This window comes from Anarrhichthys ocellatus, unplaced genomic scaffold (genome assembly GCF_004355925.1).
Source record: "Anarrhichthys ocellatus isolate YVR2014 unplaced genomic scaffold, GSC_Weel_1.0 scaffold1, whole genome shotgun sequence".
NCBI classification, from domain to species: Eukaryota; Metazoa; Chordata; class Actinopteri; order Perciformes; family Anarhichadidae; genus Anarrhichthys; species Anarrhichthys ocellatus.
Window position 1 is genome coordinate 13,692,322 of NW_022280031.1, and position 21,957 is coordinate 13,714,278.

Below are 21,957 nucleotides of genomic sequence, written 5' to 3' on the forward strand. Positions count from 1 at the left end.
CAAAACAGGAAGCCTGCGACTTGTCAAAAGTTCCCAAATCCAGACAGTTGATATTTTGGTTGCTGGCAGAGATGCTCCAGTGCTCCGCTGAAGCTGAGCAGTCTCCAGTTGATAATCATCTGCTTTGTGGCGGGGACGCAAGGGGAGATGAAGCAGATGGCACTAGTTTGTATTTTGCCGCAGATGCTTTCTCTGAATAAGGAACGCTCGGCTGAATGCCGAGCTCTGTGGGAGAGGAGAAGCAAATTGAAGCCCTCCTGCACCGCACTCCCCTCATCGGGGAAAGGGCTATTGTTGTGTGTGCGTGCGTGTGCGTGCGTGTGTGTGTGCACTCCAATACCGAAGTGACAGTCGAGTTCTGCTCACTCATTAATGCGCTGAGTTCGGGGATGGACACGCCACGTAAATTCATGACCTCACTCATCTATTCTAACCCCCCCCCACCAACTCTCAGTGACATGCCTACACTGATGAGAAGGGATTCTGTTATATTTCCGCAAATAACCAGGAAAAACAGTGCAACTGCAAATTCAGTTAAAGAGTAATGACTTCGCGTTTCAGTTACTGTTGGTTTCCACCCTGAAAGGATTCCACTCCCGCATAGCCTTGAGCCAACGCTTCCCGAAGAGATAGTGGACCTCATATGTACACCGAGAACGACTTTTACAGTTTAATCATGTATAATCCAAACCACACAGAAATGTAACAGAGCTTTGGATGGTCTAAATGTCACATTTGGTGGCATTTCAGCGAACAACGATAATGGCCTACCAGAGGGGAGTCATATCATATTGCAATAAGAGCCTCTCCCCCATAGCCCATTTGAATGCAATTGTGAAGAAAAGAAAATTTGGCAGAAGTATAATTCAAGTTCAACACAGTTGACCTTAACGGGGCTGCCTGAGAGTTATCTGAATGAAGTAACTTACTGTTAATGGAATATGTTTATGCAGGAGAGCGGTAAGTGGGGCGAAAGGTCAAAGGGCATCAGTGAACAATGGAAGGTGGAGAAGATTATGAAGGGAAATGGATGGGAAATTAAGAGAGAGAGAGAGAGAGAGAGAGAGAGAGAGAGAGAGAGAGAGAGAGAGAGAGAGAGAGAGAGAGAGAGAGAGAGAGAGAGAGAGAGAGAGAGAGAGAGAGAGAGAGAGAGCAGCTTCTGATAAACAGTAACTATCTCAGTACAGTGCACCTCAATGTCTTCCTCGCATTGCCCTCTGCTGTCTTACACAAGCCTGCTGTCCTCCATGTCCACACTCCTCGGTACAGTGCTCACTCTGAACACACCACGTCACAGTAATCTGTGTAATCTGTTACTCAGACATCCCTCTGAGATCTCTCTTGTTATCATTTGTTATAGAGGGGGCCCCTCTGTGCAAATGGAAGCAGACGGTGGTGCAGTTCGGATCCCATTTCACACATGTAGCAAATCAAACCCAAGTAGCTGAGGCAGTTTCATCTTTTGTAATGGCGCTGAAAGAGCTTGATGAATCAACAGCATCTGATTTAGAGAGCTCAGAAAAACCGTGTAGACAACGTAAATGCTGTCCTACATCACACAATGTGATGTCTACAGCACTGTGCTGCTGATTTATACGAATGTAGCGAGGCCATCTGAGGGGCAGGCTGCCACCCCCTGCCTATGTGCCATCTCTCTGTGCTGGACATGGACACTGGCACTGGCCGGCATAAATGATTGAGTTGGATGTCAGAAGTAGAACTCTTGCCAAAGGGCCACAGCATTCATGCTAATGGGCTGATGGAGCCCAATCTAAATACGTGTGAATAAAAGGGCTTTTGCTGTGAGTGCTCACATCTAAAGCAGAGAAAACATGCTGGAAATTGCTTCATCTTAAATCAAACATCGGCAAGCAAGAAGTTCAAATTCATGCAACTTCCACCGTTTAGCTTTCACCTCGATGTTAACTATCGCTGGAGAAACGTATGTTGGCGTGGCCCAGCCGTATCCCGCGCCTCTTGTGTGAGCTCTGTTTGTTTGTCTTCACTCTCCCGAAGCCCATCTGAGATCAATCACGAGGCCGAGCATGATGGAGAGGCCTGTCGGAGCTCTCTGTTGCGGCCTTGATTCGGTAAAACAAATACAATAGGCAGAAAGGTTCAACACAAGCTAGACAAGAGACCACACCACAAGTGCATTCGGAGAAAGCGGTGAATAATGAGGAGGGAGGATAAATGTCAAAGAGCGGGGCAGGAAGAAAAATGATGATGTAGAAGAGATAGAGGGAAGGCAAATGGATGGAAATAAAAAAAAGGACTGGGACAGAGGCGGAGATACAGAAAGCAGCAGGAACAGCGCTGTTGTCGGCCCGCGTTAGCCCAGCTGAGCTCTTTGCCTTGTTTCTCCTCGACAGCATGTCATCAGTGCAGCCCTGCTCTGTTTAAGACCCTGCTGTGGATGGTGCAGTGCGTGGCCATGTGATGACAGGGAGGAGGCCTGTGAGATGTTTAACGGAGCTCCCCTCACACGTCCTTTATATTCTATTATGTCAGAGTGCTTCAGCGTCGTGTCGGCCCGAATAATACCTTTTCTCCGATGTTTGTGTACGTAACCCGAACTCTGCAGCACTCGGTTGGATTTGATTCAGCAGCATTTACAAGACTACATATGACATCGCAGCATAGCTCTTTCCAGCCATTATACAACCCCGTCTGTATTTAACCTTCCCACCAGCACTTCAAAGAGGCGTTCAGGAGCGGGCAGCCCCCACCAGACCCCAGAACTGGTGCTCGCCACCGACAGAGCTCCCACATCAAACTACTTCCCGTGCTCCCCCACTCCGCTTCATACCGTACATGAGGGGGAGTAGAAAGCACACACCCTGTTGGCCAGACCAGGCGCAGAGGAGCAGAGGTCAGGGGTCTGCTTTGCGCCGGCTGTGTAATGAACGAGATGAAATGATTTCTTCCACACGGTGCATGAGCAAAGGGCAGTTCAAGACGCTTTGGTCAAACTGCTACAGCGTTGTGTTTCTGCCATCACGGGAGAAAAATAATTGGCTCGATGTCTCATAATAATGACACAAGGTTTTTCTTGTTATTACAGCTACTTATTTCATTAAAACCAGAAACTTTTCTCCTTATAACGACACACGAACTCGTCTCGCTGAAACAAGAAACTTTTCCTTGTATAAAATGGTTAGTTAGTTCGTCGTAATAACAATACTCTTTCGTATTGTTCTCATTTTAGCAAGAACAAGATGGAGTAATTGACAATGACGGACTTCAATAATTCAAATAAGTGCATGTATGACTCACAGCAAGATTCTGCCATTACAGGGCACGGTACGTTACCGTATTAATCCATTAAGCCCAGCTCAGCTCTGAACAAATGTTAACAACAAATCTTTTAAAAGCTTGCTAAAAGTTCAACTTTTTGTTAATGCACAAAGCCTGTTACAGCATCTTCTTGAACAGTTATTTGTCTTGGTAGACATAATTAAATCATTGACATAATGCATCTTTGACTGCACCATGTGACTAACTGATCTTTTTGGGAATCACAGTGTCTCTTTATAACAAGATGTTGGTGTGTCATTTTACTGAGAGAAGTTTCTCCACATAATCTTTTGGTGTGTCATCATAATGGGGATAAAAAAACATATCATTATAATATGATCCAATGACAAAACAAAACTCATTAAAACCAGAGAGCTTGTCATTATAAATGAGAAGGAGCAGATTTTATTGGTCATGTTGGCATCCGTGTGCTGCCGTACAGCTGCAGCCGTACACGAGTTAGCTCTTTCCTTTGAGTGGGAGGGCATCTTTACATTTTTGCCTTCTGCTCCCTGTGAGAATTGGTTTCTGGGTTCACATCCACATGAAAATGAAATTTGCGCTTGACATTTCATTTTTTTTTCAGCAAAACAAACTTCTGGTCTTGCATTTTAAACATGACATCCAAATCAAGATTTTGAGTGAAAGGTTATTGGGAATTTCTTTACTGGGAGCAGAGAAACGTGTTTGTATATGATTACACTTTAAAGTGGAAGATGTAAATGAATACATATTCAAATCAAACGCTGTCCAGGTGACTACAAAGACTCACAGGATGTTTTTTTCTTTTAGTGATTAAAATACACATGTGTGCCACTTGTGTATTGTTAAGTGCATACGCAGTTTCTACAGCACTCCTTAAGTAAAACGGACACAGAGTTCCTAAATAATCGCAAATCTTGGTAGAAGACAAGGTGTCCGTCTCTCTGACTGGCAGTATTTACAGAGAAAGCCTGTAGAACACAACACATTTCATGTGCATTTATCAGCCCTGAGGGGTCCATTCATTAACCGATTCAGCCCTGATACAAAACACTCATTTCTATCAGGCACATGCTGCACCCCTGGCAGTAATATCAGGAGGATCCTGCTGTTATCTAACTGCCCTCCAGCTGCATCCTTCATCACTGCAGTGTTAGTCTTGCTGATGTCTCTGACCGCACACACACACACACACACACACCTTACAACACTGGATGAATGGCAACGAAAAGAAAACCTGTGCAGGTCGGTGCAGACAGAAGGAACGGAGGCGTCATCTCATTTAACTTGATTTACACTTACATCTGCAAGCTATCTGCATAGGTCACACACTGAGCCTCAGTTACATGTGGCCTTTCTGACATTTATTAAGGTGCCATGTTTTATGTGTGTCGTTAATAAACCAAGGCAGGGTTTTATAAATATATAATGATGTTTACCATGCGATCGGGGAGATTTTTTTTCATTTAAAGTTCATAATAAAACCAAGGTTGTTTGCTCAGGGAAGTTTAGATAGATATTTAATCACACCTTTAAGATGGCACAATAATCTGTTAATGGAAACTACAGTACACATCAACATACAGCAGCACTTTATGTGATGCACTTGTGACAGAAAAACCGGCGGTGGGAGCATGTTGTCACCGCACCGTGAAGAGCTCCATGTGAATGGATGGAGGTTTGGCTCATCTGCAGTCTCGCGGGCTGGCAGGGGCTCCAGTCCTCTGCTCGCTTATTCATCTCTTTCTCCCACTGCCAACACGGTCTGACACGCACACATACATTTGGCACATCCTCACCAGCCAGAACACCACCACTTGCAAATGTCATTTATCTAAAACAAACCAACATTCAGAGCCACCACATGATGGCCACAAGACAAATAATGCAAATTGACATTTCAATCTCTCCGTAAAGATAAGTGCAGTGCAACGTACAATCAAAGTCCATTAGAATAACAGTTCAACACAATTCAAAGTCCACCGGGCCGATTCCCAAAGGTGTTCGGGGAGTAGACTAAACTCGACATCCTAAAGAAAATATTCCGCCACGAGAGTAAATTATGCATACAAATGTGCCACAGGTTCGAAAGAAAATGCTATGTAGATTTGCCAGTTAGGTGGTTCAGGGTGCAGAGGAAGTAAATAAATAATCCTGTTTAATAATTCATTGAAATTCATGTTGCTTTGCCTCCAGCCTTGAGAGTATTTAGAATGCAGCCTGCAAGGGCCCTGCTACTGACTTGTGGTGGTGTGTGGTAAGATTATGGAAAATAGGGTGGGAAGCTCAAGTATGTGGGCGTACACACATACCGGCATGTAGGCACGCATAGATACATATATATGTATACCGTGTATCATATGTTCTGTAAAAGAGTGAAAAAAGCATGTCCACTGCCAACATCTTATCCCCCTGTTTGCTCCGTTTCTGCCTGGAATGACAGATATAATCTCGGGAGTGTGAAGAGAAGTTCACACAGAGCTTCAGGCTGGAGAACACACTGAACACTGAAGTCGAGGAAGATGGCAACGCAGGCACAGAGAGGACTGCAAATTGGATCTAAAAGTCTTCCAATGGGAAGAAAAGAAGAAAATAAAAACAGGGGAGGGCTTAGTGATCCATGTCTGATCTATTTCTGATGCCTTGGCTTGATAGAATTACACCGGCAAATAAAATGATCTTGTCTCTCTGTCAGTCTGTGGGTGTGTGTGTGTGTGTGTGTGTGTGTGTGTGTGTGTGTGTGTGCGTATGCGTGTGTAGATGGTCACTAACATCTTTACAATATCTAAGGCATGAATTTGTCAGCATTCGGTTAAAATGATGTGCCAAGTGTGGCTTCTGCATATTAAATATGTGAATAACCGGAGGGGGGTCGATGATTAAGAGACTTCTGTAAAAACAGCATCTTTACTTGCAGGGTACAGCTTACATGTTGGCACCGCCAGTCTCTGTTAATGCCATTAACGAGACAAAGTTAGCAATTATTTAGCATTTTCCACCTGTTAGCAGCTGAGAAATGAATGCAAAAATGTGATTAAATTACAATGAAAAATACACGCCGTGTTAGGATTGAAGTATTCACATGTTTACTGCGATTAACTAGGAGTAAAATAACTGTTACAACGACTGTAGGCAGGGCCTTAAAAGCAGTTATTGCAGTTTAATTGGCTGAACCTCTCAGCTTGCAGCTATTTCTTTTAATTAATTTTCCTGTTAAAATGGCAGCTCACACTTTCCCTGTGTGACAAACATTTTTGGCCGGATAAATATGAATGAGACAGAGTGCAAAATCTGCTAGCTACACGCAACATATTCAGTATTCAGGTTGTTCAACAACAATCACAAGTCGGAGTGCAGAGCCCCTAACCCTAACCCATTCAACAGTTCTCAGAAAGTTACAACTAAATGTCCTAAAGCAATACTTTATAATAAAACCAAACCCCCAGAACAAAACACATTCTGAATAGTTATCTCCAGGTCTGCGTTTAAATTTTTTACTTAGGTCAAGAAATCCCAGTTTCCCAGGATAAAACGTGACACGGTTATGCTAGTGCTATCGCTAACAGGCCCGCTATTAAGCCTAGGGGTTAAGTTATAAGGAAACGTTTTCACCGCTAGATACTTCTCGCTAAAAGATACAGTTAATCTGCAGAGGTCAATAGGTAACACAAACCATCGAGTTAATTGTTAGCGGGGCTGCGTTTACTGTGGGTTACATTAGGCTAAGCTAGTAAGCTAGGCTTAGTTTAGCAAACAGGGCAGCAGCAAAGGCCTGCCCCCTACCGCTAACACGACTTTAAAAAGTGAAAGGCAGCAAGTCTAAAATGATTTGGACTAATTTGGACAATACACAAAGAGAATAACTCTGTGTGTCAAACATATGACACTAGTGTAAATGTTCAAGCAAGGAACAAGTTGCTACTCGTCCATTTAAAGCCACTGTGGATGATATACAGACCGACTGTAATATTAAAAAACATCCACCAGAGGTTAACACTTCAGTATTCATTCATTCAGCCATTAAGTGTTCATAACATAACAACTCGTTTTTTACAACTTGTGTTATATTACGATGACTTTAACATCTTTACAATGACTCGACACCAAAGAGAATCCTGGATCGCCATGGAAATTAACATCTTGATGCCAAGCACATGTTCAATGTCTCTGTAAGTGTCACACAGTTTAATTCTTTACTTCTATAGTATAGGCTACACCGTTATGCAGCTTGCTATTGTTAGGGTTAGATGTTTTCAGGGGAGACCCAGACCGCTGGACTTTCCAGTCGCACCAAAAATGAACTGGATCCGGTTAACAATCAAAAAGTATTTAATACACAAGAGAAGCTAGAACAGTTGCAAACTGAATTACTCTATCGATATCAATATGTCCCCAGGGCAGAGTTCTCACAAGGCCCACTAAATAGCCCAGCCCAGCTGGTAAACTACCCTGAGTGGTAACGGCGCGAACTCTCGCAAAAACCCTCTGGAACTAAGCCTATATTTAAAACTCTCTGTCTGAAAGTTTAAATGTCCAGTATCAGCCTCTGTGATTGGCTGTAATTCAATAGCCCCTCCTGGTTTGGGGCAGTTATCATCTCAGTGTTTGGTTGAAGTCGTCCGGACTCCTCCTCAGGTCCTGGTGGTCAGTTGTCCATCCCTCTGTTCTCTGCTGCACCTCTGTAAAGACTCACTCAAAATGATCTCTTTCTGACCCTCAAAACTATTCATACAGTGTTTTAATACCTTTAGTGACTATACTTCTATGGTTTAATACATTCAATGAGTAAAATACTGTAACATAATATCCTCTACAAGTAAGAATATTGTAAACATAATACATTCCATAAGTAAATATTTTGTGACTTTTTAACCTATTTTGACATTATTATTATTGTGACACTTCTACTCACCACTAGGGGTGTTATTTAATCCTACTTATAATATTTCTAATACTGAAATCCTTAACACTATGTTGGCCACACACATGGCTGCATTGATGTTCAGGCCTTCCTCCAACTCCTTACTCGTGTTTCAACTAACACGCTGCAGGGCCTGAAGGTGGAAGAGGGTCTTGTATTGTTGCCAACATCCACCCTAGCTCTATGATAATGAGCTCTACGGGCCTTGAGCCTAACCCATGCAGGAAAAGCTATCGGTAAAAATAACAGGCAGAAACGTCGTCATGGTCAAAGCATCATGTGGTGTTCCAATAGTTTAATATAATCGAGGAACGGCATAACAAGAAATGCAAATTAAGCTGTGAATCACCACATGAAATCTGAAAACCCACCAGATATCCACGGACGGTGGATGTTTATTCATGACAGGTGAGTTATACACAGTGGGCCTGTGGCCCTGACGGGCAGCATAGCTTATTCAATCAGTACGTTTAACTCTCGGCTTCATAATGATACTTTTAGAGAGCTGTTCAATGCTTTCCATGTCTAGAGTGCAGACGGCTACATTAGAAATGACTGCAGCATGTTCAGCCCATAACCTGTGGGCTGCAAATCAAAATACTGCATGCTTAGGTACAGATGTGAGATACTGTATGCAAATTTCCATCAGCATAACAAGCTCTCTGCTTATAACAGAGGCAGGCTCCAGCACCAAACGACAGAGGTGGTGGCCAACATCTTTCATTTGTCTGTGGCAGCTCTGACGTGTCATCATTTGGCTTAGCCTTGATGTTAGATTGGTTTACACAGCTATAAATTTGACGCTGCATTTAAATAGGTGCCTGGCTGGAACAGCCATCATTCACTTTGCCACAGGCCCTGTGGTGGTTGTAATCATAATGACACAGTAATGTGGCTGCATCCGTTATTTTTTTCTTTTACCCAGGCAAAATGTTCTGTTTATGGCAATAAGGAGGCTTCTATTCCCAGAGGCCACAGTTAGTCAGACTGTCTCTTATTGTCTTACTGTCGGTTTCTGGTGCAGAGCGCAAATACTGTCACCAACACCCCCCCCCCCCCCCCCCCCCCTCCTCTAGGCCTCTCTTCTCTGTTGGTTCTCAGAGCTATTATTTTTATCTGAAAACCTATACGAGGCAATGGAGAGAAAAGAGACAAGAGAACGAGATGGAGAGGGGGGGGGGGGGGGCACACAGAGAGACAGAGTGGAGCAGGGGAGGACAACTGTGATTCTTCTGAAGCTGTGATCGATGCAACCAGCATGTGTCTGCGTTGCACGTTGCCAGCAGAAAAGGAGGACTATTGATTTGCTCCCATATTTCCATCAAAAAAAGTGGGCTCTCAACCCCAGATTTTCTTCTGTACCTCTTTGAATTACCAGCCTCTTACAAGGTAAAGACGAGTATGCCAAACATCAAGCTTAAGCATATTTGAAGAAACAAAAAAAACTCCATCAGAGACAACAAAAGACACGTTTGAGAGTGCAACTGGGACATCTTTGGCATGGTAATGATGTTTCACGTGGATTTCTGACTGTTGCTGGCCGATGGCTATAATCTTCTCATGGGTATTTACAGTGCGCCTCTATTCAATTCACAAACAAATACGTCAGGAATGAGAACTGGTACAAAAAGCACAATCAGATTAACAAAATAATGTATATTTTTTTTCTTCTTTTGTTCCCTGGCAGGTTCACTGTGTGCACGTTCCCCGGCAGAGATCAGAAATATACAGGTCTGCCGATCAGGTGGATTATTATCATGTAGACCGAACCCAACAGGAGGTCAAAGCTAATAGTATAATAGCAGATTTAACATTTGGGTGGAAACCCAAAGGGGTCTCTGCTACTATAATTTAACATCTACGGCAAGTGTTAAAGTGTGTGTATGTGCGTGTGTGTGTGGGCTACGAGTTGCGTGTGTGACCTGCTCTTGTGTGAATGCAGCTCTAAATATAAATCAGACGAGTATGTGGCGCTTTGTTTGGTGTCTTAGTCTTTGAGGAAATGGGATTCATAAGGGAGGCAGTCAGAGGTTGCATGGTGAGCTCCCGCAGGTTTCGAGTGACAAAAAGAGACAGAGAGCTGAGATAATGTGCTCATGGTAAGAAAGCAAAGTAAGCAATAAAAACATAAAAAGATTAAATTCTTTCTCTGACATTTGACCTGGTAATGTGAGGGAACAGGAAACCGAAAGGATTAAGTCGCGTAACTATTCTACGGCAGAATATCTTCTGTTTATTCTGGTCAGCAAAGCAGATTTGCAGATTTGTCGGCCTCCCACAGACAAATCTGCATCACAACAGGATGGAGCATGGTCCCGTATTGTGATTTCCAAATCAGCCATCTGAATCCTGACCAGAATGAAGCTCTTTCAAACAGACAGACTGTGCAAAGTGTGACCGAGTTCCCTCTGCTGTAGGTAACAATCGTAGCTTTTTTCAACAAAGCAAGCCAGTCACTGCTCAGGGGGCAACGCGCACTTAGCAGAAATACACACAGAAACCTCATAAATAACATGACAACAAGATAAAAAGAAACAGCTTCCTCTAAATCCTAATTGGAAAGAGAATGGAGAGTTTCAAATCACATGAGAGAAGATGGGCTGCCTAAGAAATAGTTCCCAGCAGTGGGCATCCCCAAGTCACCGTGCATGAGCAAATAAGCCTGCACACAGCCCGCTCTTTAGATCAAAATAGAAAGCACATTGATGCAATCAAATCCAAAAAGCGCTACCACCATAGGAGATGCAATCCCTTTTTTTTCTCTATGATGGAGTCAGGATTTGTGTTTCTATTTTATTTTATGGTACCATCGTTTCCCAAACTGTTTCTTTTATGTGCCTCAGAGCCTGGTGAAAAATGTCAGAGAAGCTGTATATCTTTCAACACCAAGGCTAATCTGCAGCACACAGTTTATATGCTGCTGTGTACGTCATTGTAGTTGCACTCTTTCATTTGGTATTTAAAACGGTGAATAGCAGGCAACAGTGAAACAAGCCCCAAATAAACTCTGCTAGCACTTGGCAGGTTTTTACCAGTAAGAGGTACAATAACAAGTTTTAATCCTTGAAATAAAGTCTAAAGTATAGAAACCACGCTCCAGTGCATCCTGATGCGGCGTAATGCACTCTAACCGAGCTGTTGAGTGGCGTGACAGCGTTTGCTTCTCCAAAGAGTCGGCTTGTGAGCATGGAGCGGAGCTGCAATCAAGAGTGCAAATAATCAGATTTTAAACCGAAATTGTGAGAAATATCAAAGCCGCCATTCTGAATATCAACACAGAAATGTGCAATTTAATAAACGCTGTAATTTCTTTGGCATTTCAGCAGTCGGCGTGAAAATTGAATTTTACCGTTAAATTTCAGTGAAAATGCCGAGGTGTTTCAGAAATGACAGTTGTTAATTAATATGGGAATACAGAAAACCTTCCTTCCTATTTGATTGACAAGTGTACAGCTTTACCACTATAAACAGGTATCTCTCTCTCTCTCGCTCTCTCTCTCGCTCTCTCTCTCTCTCGGTCTCTCTCTCTCTCTCTCTGTGTGCTGTACACCACTCTCTCCCTCGTCCCTCTTCTTTGCTTACTAATGAGCCGTGAGATTGACAGCTGGATTACTGGGCTGGTTTGTAATCCTTTAATTTCTCCATTTAAGATAATCACTCTCTGGATGGGGCGCTGCCTTCAAACACATGCACAACATATACTGTGTTTGCATATAAATAAACAACTGTGTGTTCGCGCATTAGGCGAAAATTAACAAGAAAACGTGGTAAAAACAAGAGCATGCAGGCGCCCTAATCAAACATGGATTCCAGGCGGAATAAATCCAAAAGGACAAAGTAGAGCACAAGCTGCTCTCTGGCAAGGGACCTTTTTGATATTGGAGTTTGTAGAACAAAGGCATCTTGACAGTGCAGTCTTTTAATTCAGGCGATAGAATAGCAAAAGCCCCATGGCTTCAGAAATGGCTATACAGTACAACACAGAGAGGCCCTCTGGAGATGCATTCAGCAGCTTAGAAGGATCTACGTATGTGTTGAGTCAAGCCAAACGTAAATCAGTTTGATTGGGCCGTTTTTTTTCATCTCCGCCGGTGCCGCAGACTGAGGATATGAGCATTGGAGAACATGAGAGGTCAAGTGACGACGCAAGGTCAAACCGCTTGGCCGTGATTCATCAATAAAGTGTCACTTTGAGCCCCTGACTCGGGAGTGAAGAGAGGGAGGGGGAAGGGGGAGGGGAAACAAAAAGGAGGTTGCCGCTGAGCAAGAGGTGGAGGTTCTCATAGATTGTCGCAGCTCCTCGCATTTTGTAAAATATGGTGATCAGCTTGTTGGTCTTAACGGGGGTTTGATGGAGAGTAAATATCAGTTTGGGACATGTGTGTTTTCAGTGGGCAGACCGCTCTGGTACGTGTTAGCTTAGCACGAGGGACGGAGGTGTTAGCCTCGAACAAACGGGGAGAGATGCCACCCGCTGACGAGAAAAGCGGCTTCAAGTCATTCCTAACTTGTCTTATTGACATGTTGTCTTCTTAGCAGGCTTGCTAACATTAGCCATGGTTAAGGCCGGATCAAATACTTCATTGCCATATCAACAAGATTGATTTGAATTTGCCTTAGTGAGCTCACTTAGAGACAGAGAAAGAACATAATACATGAAACAAAGTATAAAACATGGTAATACGTAATACCCATACCCATAAAATAATCATAAAAGCATAAAACAAATGAGTAAAATAAAATCCAACACATTAGAGCGCCATAGATAAAATACCAGCACCTGCAGGGAAAGCAGCAGCAGCATCAAACGACCCTCGAGACAAACTCCAAGTGTACAACCGTCTCGCACAATTATTTAAACTGCTGAGTTAGGTTTGTGGCGTTAAGGCGGCGGAGAGCTTGTTTTGTGACGAGTTGGATGGTGATGGCGTTTGATCCCACCAGCTTCACTGTGACAGTGGCTTGATGCCGGTCGACCAGCTGGTAATGGTCACATGGGTAGATGAATAAAAGTCAAATGTGGTTTATACAGTGTGTCAGTTCTGGCTTTGTATCTCCCAACCTATTTTATTTCTTGGGGGAAGAAAGCTCGGAACGACTCAAAGCCAATCGCGGCTTTGAAGAGCCACAATTTCAGACTGATGATAACGGAAATGGAAAATTTGTTCAAAGTGAGATTTTTCCGCATTACCCTCTGACAGGCGAGGTTCGCACTGAGCTCTTACTCTCTTCTTTCCACTTTCTCTTGCAGGGTTACCGTCGATTAAGCCCTATCTTTTATATTAATTGTAATAATTAAGCATCCAATAATCCACCTTAATGACACTGAAGTGTGCATTGTCATGCAAACAAGCAGAATGACATGCATGTGAGCAGTTTGAGCTGAAGAAACACCACTTCAATGCTGAAGATTTGTATTTATCTCATGTAAATCCTGCAAGGGGGGGGGGGGGATTATTGTAATGAACTAGTAGATCGTGGGTAACACTTACAGCTAAAAGGTGAAGCAGAGGTCTCCTGGTGGGAAAATTGTTAATTTCTGGATTGCAACAACAAAAGCCAATAGAGTCTTGATCAAGGCCACCGATCGTTAAAGGACACCGAGATACAAAGCGCTGTTACACATTGATTGTGAAGGAGGGCGGCCAATTAAAAGGTTTACGATAACGAATGCAAATAGTATTCACAGAACACAAGGTCGTCGACGGTAGACGACCTTGCAGTTCTTTGATAGTGCATGTAAAGAGAGGCATCCATCAGGAGAGTGAAATTGTAATTTGCAATTTGCAGTTTCTGAGAAATGCCAAAGAAACACCACTTTAAGCTTCGTCCATGAATTATATTTTTCTCTCCGTAAATTTGCCCTTGTCTCAACTCCAGAAGTACAGTAGTCTCTAGTTCCTCCTCCAACACAGTCTCTTTCTTATCCGTTAATCCCTTGCCAAGGACTCTCTTTTTTTTGGCTTACACCATCAGAAGTGCCTGGCTTCTTCTTTTTCCCTCTCATAATAACTCCATGATTTAACCCACAGCCGCCAGCTCTTGCATCCGCATGAGCTGGCGGTTGAGGTCTGATGAGGTCTGATAACATCGGCGGTAAGCTCCGTTTGAAGGTCAGAATTCAGGGCACAATTAGCCCACCTCTGTTTTGTCAGGAAATGTAGATCCGCTGCGTAATCTCACACAGCAAACAGAGGCGCTTTGAAAAATGCAGCAGGAGTCTCCGGCAGCTTCTCACGTCTGCACGCAACGAGGTGAAGATGAACCATGCCAGTCTCTCAGTGGGCTCCCGATTATAAGGCAACGGAACCATCAGAGTTGTAATGAAATTCCATGAGAGCGTGTGCCATGACCCAGCGACCAACCATCAGACTAAAGCTAATACCAGTACACAGCGAGAGGAGCTCAGTGGAGATCAGTGCACTAGAACTAATAAAATTCACATGGAAACCCCGACAAGAGGCAATAAGATTTCTGCCGACAGTCGGTTTCCCGTCTATCAAACCCCCCCCCCCCCTCTTTTTTTTACTCACCACCTCCAGTGAGGAAATGACTACAAAACAGGATGAAAAGGATTGTGCTGTGGCATGTACTATATCTTGGGTGGCTTGCTTGATGGAATTGGCTCAGCATGTATGTCATGTTGCAGGGAGTTTGAAGGATATGGGAGCATAGCGTGGTTTGGTAAGAAGGCAGGTGAGATAAAGAGAAATGATGTGGCTCATCTTCTGTACCTGTATTCTATCAGCTCGCCACAGACTGCAGGTCCTGGCTGCAGAGACCAAAGACTCTCTGGAGGACAAGAGAGATGTTTTGGAGTCAGAGGGAAAATGGCATCCCGCTTATCAAATGCCTGGAAACGTAATCCCACACCCCCACCCCACCTCAGTTCTTGGTGCTGGATGTACTTATGAAAGCCCTGTCACTTTGGATAGTAGGTTAGGAGTCAGTAGTGCTCCACAGCACAGCGAACTCCGAGCTGGCTGTCTCAAAGCAGATATGGCTCCTTGCCAGAGAGTCTAATTGGGGTCGTGTTACAAGTCATTTTGTGTGTGTAACTTTTAGAGATGGAATTCAACAAAAGGAAATCCACGCCTAGAGAGTATAGCTGATGGGAGGCGTGATCCTCCTCAAATTAATCTTTTAGATTAAAGTACGGCATGTGAAATTTTTTTTAACTGCAATAGAAAGGCCCACTTTTAAATTAAAAACCCTGGGACGAAGGGAGCGATTGCGCATTATTTTTTTTCACAAAGCTTGTTCGTCTCCTCCTAATTTTACGAGACACGACGCGGGGACAGAAAAGAAAACAAGCCCATTCTCTCAGAAAGGGGCCTTGTGGAGCCGAGGCGGCAGAGCGCAGATATATTGTGTGCTTGGTTTAAGGACTACACACATCCTGCGATGCTGTCTGCCAGAAAACATTTAGGTATCATCAGTATTTTTTTTTTTTAATCTCATTTTGCCAACAACAAAGTGGCCGTCTGCTGCATTTCTAAAGCCTGACGGTGAGAAACTGAAATTGATTTCTCTCCCAAAACAAGGTTTCTCCAATCCAGTAAAATCCATCAAAGTCATTTTCTTTGTCATACAGTATAATCTTGGCGACATGAAGCAAAATATTCAGTGAAGACGGGCTTCTAAAAATCACACAGAGCAGTGTTGTTCGCGGTCTCTCAGGGACTGGCCGGGGGCAAAGGGTGAAACTCATCACTGCTGGCTATTCAAATATGCGTCGACAGTGACTTAAAGAGACACCTTCATGACTGAACTGTATTTCAAATCAATCTCTTTTGTGCTGAGGCCACATCCTCTTGTCCGTGTTCCTAGGTGTCTGTTCCGGCTCTTGGAGCGAGGTGATGGTTTACACAGCGATGTGCAATCACTGGAATATTTCCTTTCACGGCTTATCTGCCCACAGCGGGAATCTGCACGGACCGCGACTCGAAGCCCCGGCTGTCTGCTCGCCTGTGTGCCGCGGCCTCCCCCTCCAATCCTGACCAAGCTCTCAGACAAACATCTCCATGGGAGCATGGGATGATTTATTCAGCGCAACTTAGCGGCAGCGCGGAGATTTGGGACTTAGTTCAACAAAGGTCTTTTATGGTCAACCACAAAGCAATAACAGCCGTTTTAACCTGTAAAGCCTGCAAGGAATGACCGAAGGGGGCACTGAATGATGCATTACGATTCAAAAATGACCTTTCAAGTCTTGGGCAGACACTTCGCGTTACCTACAAGGGATACTCTATAGAAAAGAAGCAAGGTTTAAGGGCTGTACCAATGTTTTTATTCATTTTAATCCCTGCGGACCAACGGCATGCTGTTTTGTTTTCGATTTTTAAATGTTGGTGCAGTAGCATTGGTTTGTATGTGGTTGGTTTATATGTGTTTTTGGAGTTTTAGCTCTCCAAAAAGATTCAAATTAAACTTTGGGAGAAGGGAACATCCCACACTGCTGTTGTACTGCTTAGTGCACTTTTTGGGCTTTAAATGGTCTCAAGTCTAAAAGGTGGTGAATCAGTGAAGAAAGAATAACATGATCCTTTGTGGGTTGAGAAAAGTCACCTCCTTCTTAGGCTCCTAACCATGTCAAATAAAAGATCAGTGTTTTGGTCTTTTTGTGCAGTAATGGCGATACAATTGCAGGTAGGAGTGCCCTAATGACCTGTAACTCTACACTTAGTCCGATGATGCTTCCTTAAAGGTAAAACACTAGTGCGCCTTGGACAAAGGTCAGCACTAATTGAAAGTGAGATAAAACACCTGTATGGTCCTTGAAGCACACACAACGATGCACAAGTCGTATGTAGCAAGAGCACCAAGGTTGTTGTTTTTCCAACACATCCAATGAACTCAGATTGGTAAAAAAGGAATTTTATCTAAACGTGATCTAAACGAGAAAACAGAGGAAAAACATCCCCCTTCCACCTCAGCATGATGAAAGCTGCTGCGGTCCACACATTGTTCAGCGACTGGAAACAAGAGGCCTGGTTCACACTGCATCTGCTGGGCCTCCCCCCATTGCTCACTGTCTCTCTCTCCAGGGAGACAACAGCCACGGACCACGGCGGCCCAGCAGCCACCTATAGCCGGCTCCGGAGCGTCCCAGACCCACGCTCATCTCGTCCCCGGCCCATTCGTTTTCTTGGAAAGTGACAGTTTGGGGTTATACATATTGTGGCGTTGGTATTTAAAGCTTCCTACCGCTTTGTATCCCACTGTCTAGAAAACAGGACCTTCAGTGAGGCTATCCGCACATTCATCATCGCACGAGGACTTACTGTAAAGCTGCTGCAGCCACTGTCCCTTTGAGTGGCCAGCTGGGAGGACAGCACGGCTTTCAGATTGATTTCCACGAAGAGCAAACACAGAAACAGACAAAACCAAAGCAAAAGGCTGGCGCTGATGTAGCACATAAGGTAAATCAAATTGATGCAGTTGAGCTGTGCTGTAACCTTTTTTTAGCAGCTAATATGAACACTGGGATATGTCACATGTGTGTGTGCGCACACAGAAACACGGAGGAGATAACATATAACATAACATATGTTATCTGTCCGGACACGTCACTTTCTGTTAACAATGTTTTGGTGAGTGAGGACGCCTGAACCCATTTCCAAACAGGCAGAAGCCTTGAGCGCCGAGCCCCTTCAGGCAAACTCGCTCCCCACTGACACGGCTGCACCGTCCTCGTCAGCCTCCTAAATAACTAAATAATCTCCAGAATAAGCCAATTGTTTTGCCCGCAGCCGGGGGGAAATGCTCAAACAGCTGTTACAATGAAAAGGCCATTTCCTCCTGGCAAACCGCATTTCACCTAATAATAGACAAATAGTGTATTTGGCCATATAGGCAAAGTGTCAGGGGAGAGCTGGGGTTATTGTACAGTGTTGAGCTGTTGCCCGCAAGTGTGAGGAACAGTGTAGAAAATAGGTTAGAGGAAATAAAAAGGAGGAAGTTCAGGACAAACTTAATACTGGGCTCATATTTCTAAAAAACAAGTTGTGAAAATCTGCACAATGCTGAAGGAGGTTGAGATAAAACATGTTCTATGTTATAGAAGCACATCCTGGTTAACGTCTAAGGTGTTGTTTGTCCGTCAATTATGCAAATTGGGACCCTAAGATGTGAAAGATGCAGGATTTTTTTTATTATTTCCATTGTGGCAAAGATTCACCAGCAAACAGAAGAGACGCGCTGATGAAACTACAGCAACATTTTAAATGGCAGGGGATGAACCTCACAGCAGATCCAGCCCACTGCCTGCTCTGGAAGGAAATGAAGTGAACGAAAACAGAATTGAATTATTCCGAAAAAACAGAAAGAATAAAAAGGGCCCGGATCATCTATTACACCGAACAGTGGGGGAAAAATAAAAGTTCTGGGCTTCCAGTTGCAAACATGCAGAGTCGGGAACAGGCCATTTAAATGATTGTGCTTTGGCAGTCTGCTGCTTAGTCAATCAAAAAACAAAGTAATGTATTTGGGGGGGGGGGGGTTCTACTGCAATCAGCGTAATTTAGGTGTTTGTTCATGAGTGAAACTCCATATCAAGTAACAGTTCTTGAACAGAATGTATTACATACCGGCTGTCACATTGTGTTTAATCACATCCCAATATTTCTTCTTTTATTTCAACCCAAGCTGCATCATCATCATCATCATCATCATCATCATCATCACAACTGGATCTTTGTGCTTGAACGCGCGCATGTCTGTGCTCAAGATGAGCTGCTTATGTTGCCACAACCAGAGTGTTGTGACCTTCTTTAGGAGTGATGGAGAGCCACGCGCCATAATATATGTCCCACACACACACACACACACACACACACACACACGTGTGTAGACACACACTCACTCACTCAATCACACCGTGAGGTCTGGGGACACATCTGGGCAGGGGAGAACAAAAATATATCCTCAGTCAATGAACGAGATCCGGCAGCGGCGGGCTTACCTTTGACAATGCTCTGGCCGTGCAGTGCGTCTCTGGAGACGATCACCGTGTAGAAGTTCTGGGAGAAGCCTGGTCTGCACGGGGGTTTGAGGGCCTGGCCCGCCTTACTCCCCTGAGGAGGAAAACAAGACGGGCTGTTAAGCACTAGCAGCCACAGGGTCACAATCTGATCAGACTGATATTGAACCTCGCATGACCATGATTTGGTTCAGATGAAAACAGCATGCTGCACTTTCACAGTGTGTAGTAATAATAATTGTCATTATCGCCATTACAGATGTTGCCATCGCACATTGAGCGACATAAAAACGATCACAGAAGTCATGATAATGGCGTCGATGATGAACCATTATAACGGTGATGACTGTGGCTAGCAGGAAATGTTGGACCTAAATGTTCATACTGCCTGCTGACTGGAGAGTGAGAGAGAGGGGGGGGGGGGGGGGGGGCACAGAGTGTGTGCATGTGTGAAAGAGACCAAAGAAAGATATTTTGAATTATACTGTTGATTTATATGCACATTGCAGGCACAGCAGGCATTCTCCACATTTTCATTCTCCACAGAATGCACCATCAGCACACAATAAAAACCCACCTCATTCATCACACATCAATTTGTGTTTTTGTAAAGGAAATATGTTGCACTATACAGGCGGCCCAGTGCTTCCCTGACACTTGAACAAAGCTCAACAAACCGCTGCAGACATCGAGGAAATCAAGCTGATTTTAGAGCATAATTTGCATAAGTTTGAAAATAAAGTAAGGTAAGCTATTCGTATTTTTGTCCCTTAAAATCATCCTTCTTAAACAAGCACTAAACCAGAAAACCGAGTCGTCAAGTGAGTCATTAATTCAAGATGTGTGGAGGGGGAGAAATGACGGTGCGTAACGTGAAACGAAGTTGATCGCAGCAAACAGAACGAGAAGCCCCTCCAGAAACCACTGTCCTCTGCAATAATGCACTGCAGCTTATTTGGGCGAGAGGATGGGGAGGCTGGCGAACAGAGTTGCCTCCGACTTTCTTTTCTTTCTTTTTTGGTCACTGCAGTTAAAACAGAAATATTCTTGACCTTAAACGTCGCCGAATTAAGCTCTATTACACGCATCATGTTGCCTTTAGCGCAGCGCTACGGGGGAAAGTGAGTCAATCTCTCACACGCAAACACACACACACACACACACACACACAGAGACACTTTCGTGGGCTCACAGGGCGCGCTGCAAAGCCCGAGTGAGTAAGCGCCACAGCAGTGCAGCACTGCCACTGTACCGACAGCCGGAAAGACGCGTAGAAACGAACTCATCTTACCGAGGATGCGCCCAGAAGTAAGGTGCACGCCAGGATGACGCAGCCAACGTTCATCTTTGCGAACTCGCGTGTGTATGGGGAGACACACACAAAAAATAAGAGGAAGAGATGAAGTCTTCTTCGCCAAAGACACCTCAGTAATTCCCGGAGCCCTGTTTCTTCTTCTCGGGTGCTAAGCGAACGACCGTCCCTACTTGTCTGGCGCAAAAGTGCCGCTGAGACAGGGGGTTGCTGCGCTCCGTCCGGAGGAAGCCGGTGCCCATTGGATAGCAGCGTCACTACAACCCCTCCTACCGCACGGCGGAGCGGGCAAGGCAGTGCGTGCTTTCTGTGCCTCAGACGACTCCCTGTGATGACGCCCCGTGCGCTGCTGGGCTCTGTGGGGAGGGAAGAAAAAAAGAGAAAAACGCATTTTCCGGGCTATTTAGATTCATATTTTCTCTTCAAATGGAGCAAAGGCGGGTCCGGCGGTGTGAGTGACGAGCAACCATGCGAGTCCCTTCACGTGTCCATCAGCTAACTGGAGTCTATTTCACACCCCAGTTACCCCCTCTTCCCCTGATCCACGGTATAAGTACGGCAAGAGCTGCCGGGTTATGAGCTTTTTATTAAAGCTGCTATGATAGACCTCTGCGGGATAAGAATGTACGCTTCAAATGAAATAAAAGTCCAACGAATCAGCAGCCTGAGTGACGATCCACAGGAAATATGTCTCTTTGGTTCAATATTTAGCCATTCATATGTTTTTAATACTTATTTCTGATGTGGATTATTCCATTTATTGTTATATGTCAGGAGTTTTCAGACCCTATCTTTAAATCACTCTGCTGGAGAGAATGTGTGAAACCTTTTTTTCTTCTTTAAAAAAGAATGAAAGAAGATAACTTGAGATTTATAAAACTTATATTATTACTTATATTATTAGGCTGATAAATCTACAGTTGTGTGAAATAAAGCCTAAGAAAAAGTGTGAACTGTGCCTTTAACTGGTCTCACAATTTAATAATGTTGACATTTCCAAAGCCTCAGATCAGTGGCTTAATTTCCATATCTGAGAGGTCATGACAATTTAATCCCATCAAAAGGAATATGACAGCATTGCGGTGCCAATCAACAGGCCCCAGCCTGCCCCTGTCACTGCCATTCACGTTACTGCTTTATTTGCACCGCTAACTCCCACAGTATTGAAAAGCTGTCTCTGTATCTCAGTTCCCTTCTTTCAGTTTCTTTCCTTTAAACGGTATCTTCAAAAATAAACTGCTTGAGGCTGATAATTAAGGAGTACTCTTCTTCGAGTTGACTACTGCAGCTCGGTGGGTGTTTCTGTCCAGGGGCCAGGATTTTGTTTTTTTAAGGTCAGAGATATCAGAAATGCACTCCACTCGTCGGCCCGCAGGACATTGTGCTTTTGCTTTTATTACATACCCTAGAAAAACTTGGCAGAGGAACTGTGTGACAAGGATTTAAAACTATGCGTTGTACAAT

At 44.1% G+C, this 21,957-nt stretch overlaps 1 protein-coding gene across 3 annotated transcripts in view; it reads right to left on the bottom strand.

The window, feature by feature from the left end:
* cdh4 (cadherin 4, type 1, R-cadherin (retinal)) overlaps window positions 1–20,722 on the bottom strand; it is a 175,062-nt gene extending 154,340 nt beyond the window's left edge. For all 3 annotated transcript variants that reach the window (XM_031843244.1, XM_031843236.1, XM_031843227.1), the window contains exons 1-2: window positions 20,473–20,722; window positions 19,164–19,275 (exon numbers count right to left, since the gene is read on the bottom strand). In XM_031843244.1, the coding sequence (XP_031699104.1) occupies window positions 19,164–19,275; window positions 20,473–20,526 (166 nt within the window). In that variant the 5' untranslated portion in view covers window positions 20,527–20,722. The remainder of the gene's footprint in view (window positions 1–19,163; window positions 19,276–20,472) is intronic.
* Window positions 20,723–21,957: the final 1,235 nt, after the last annotated feature.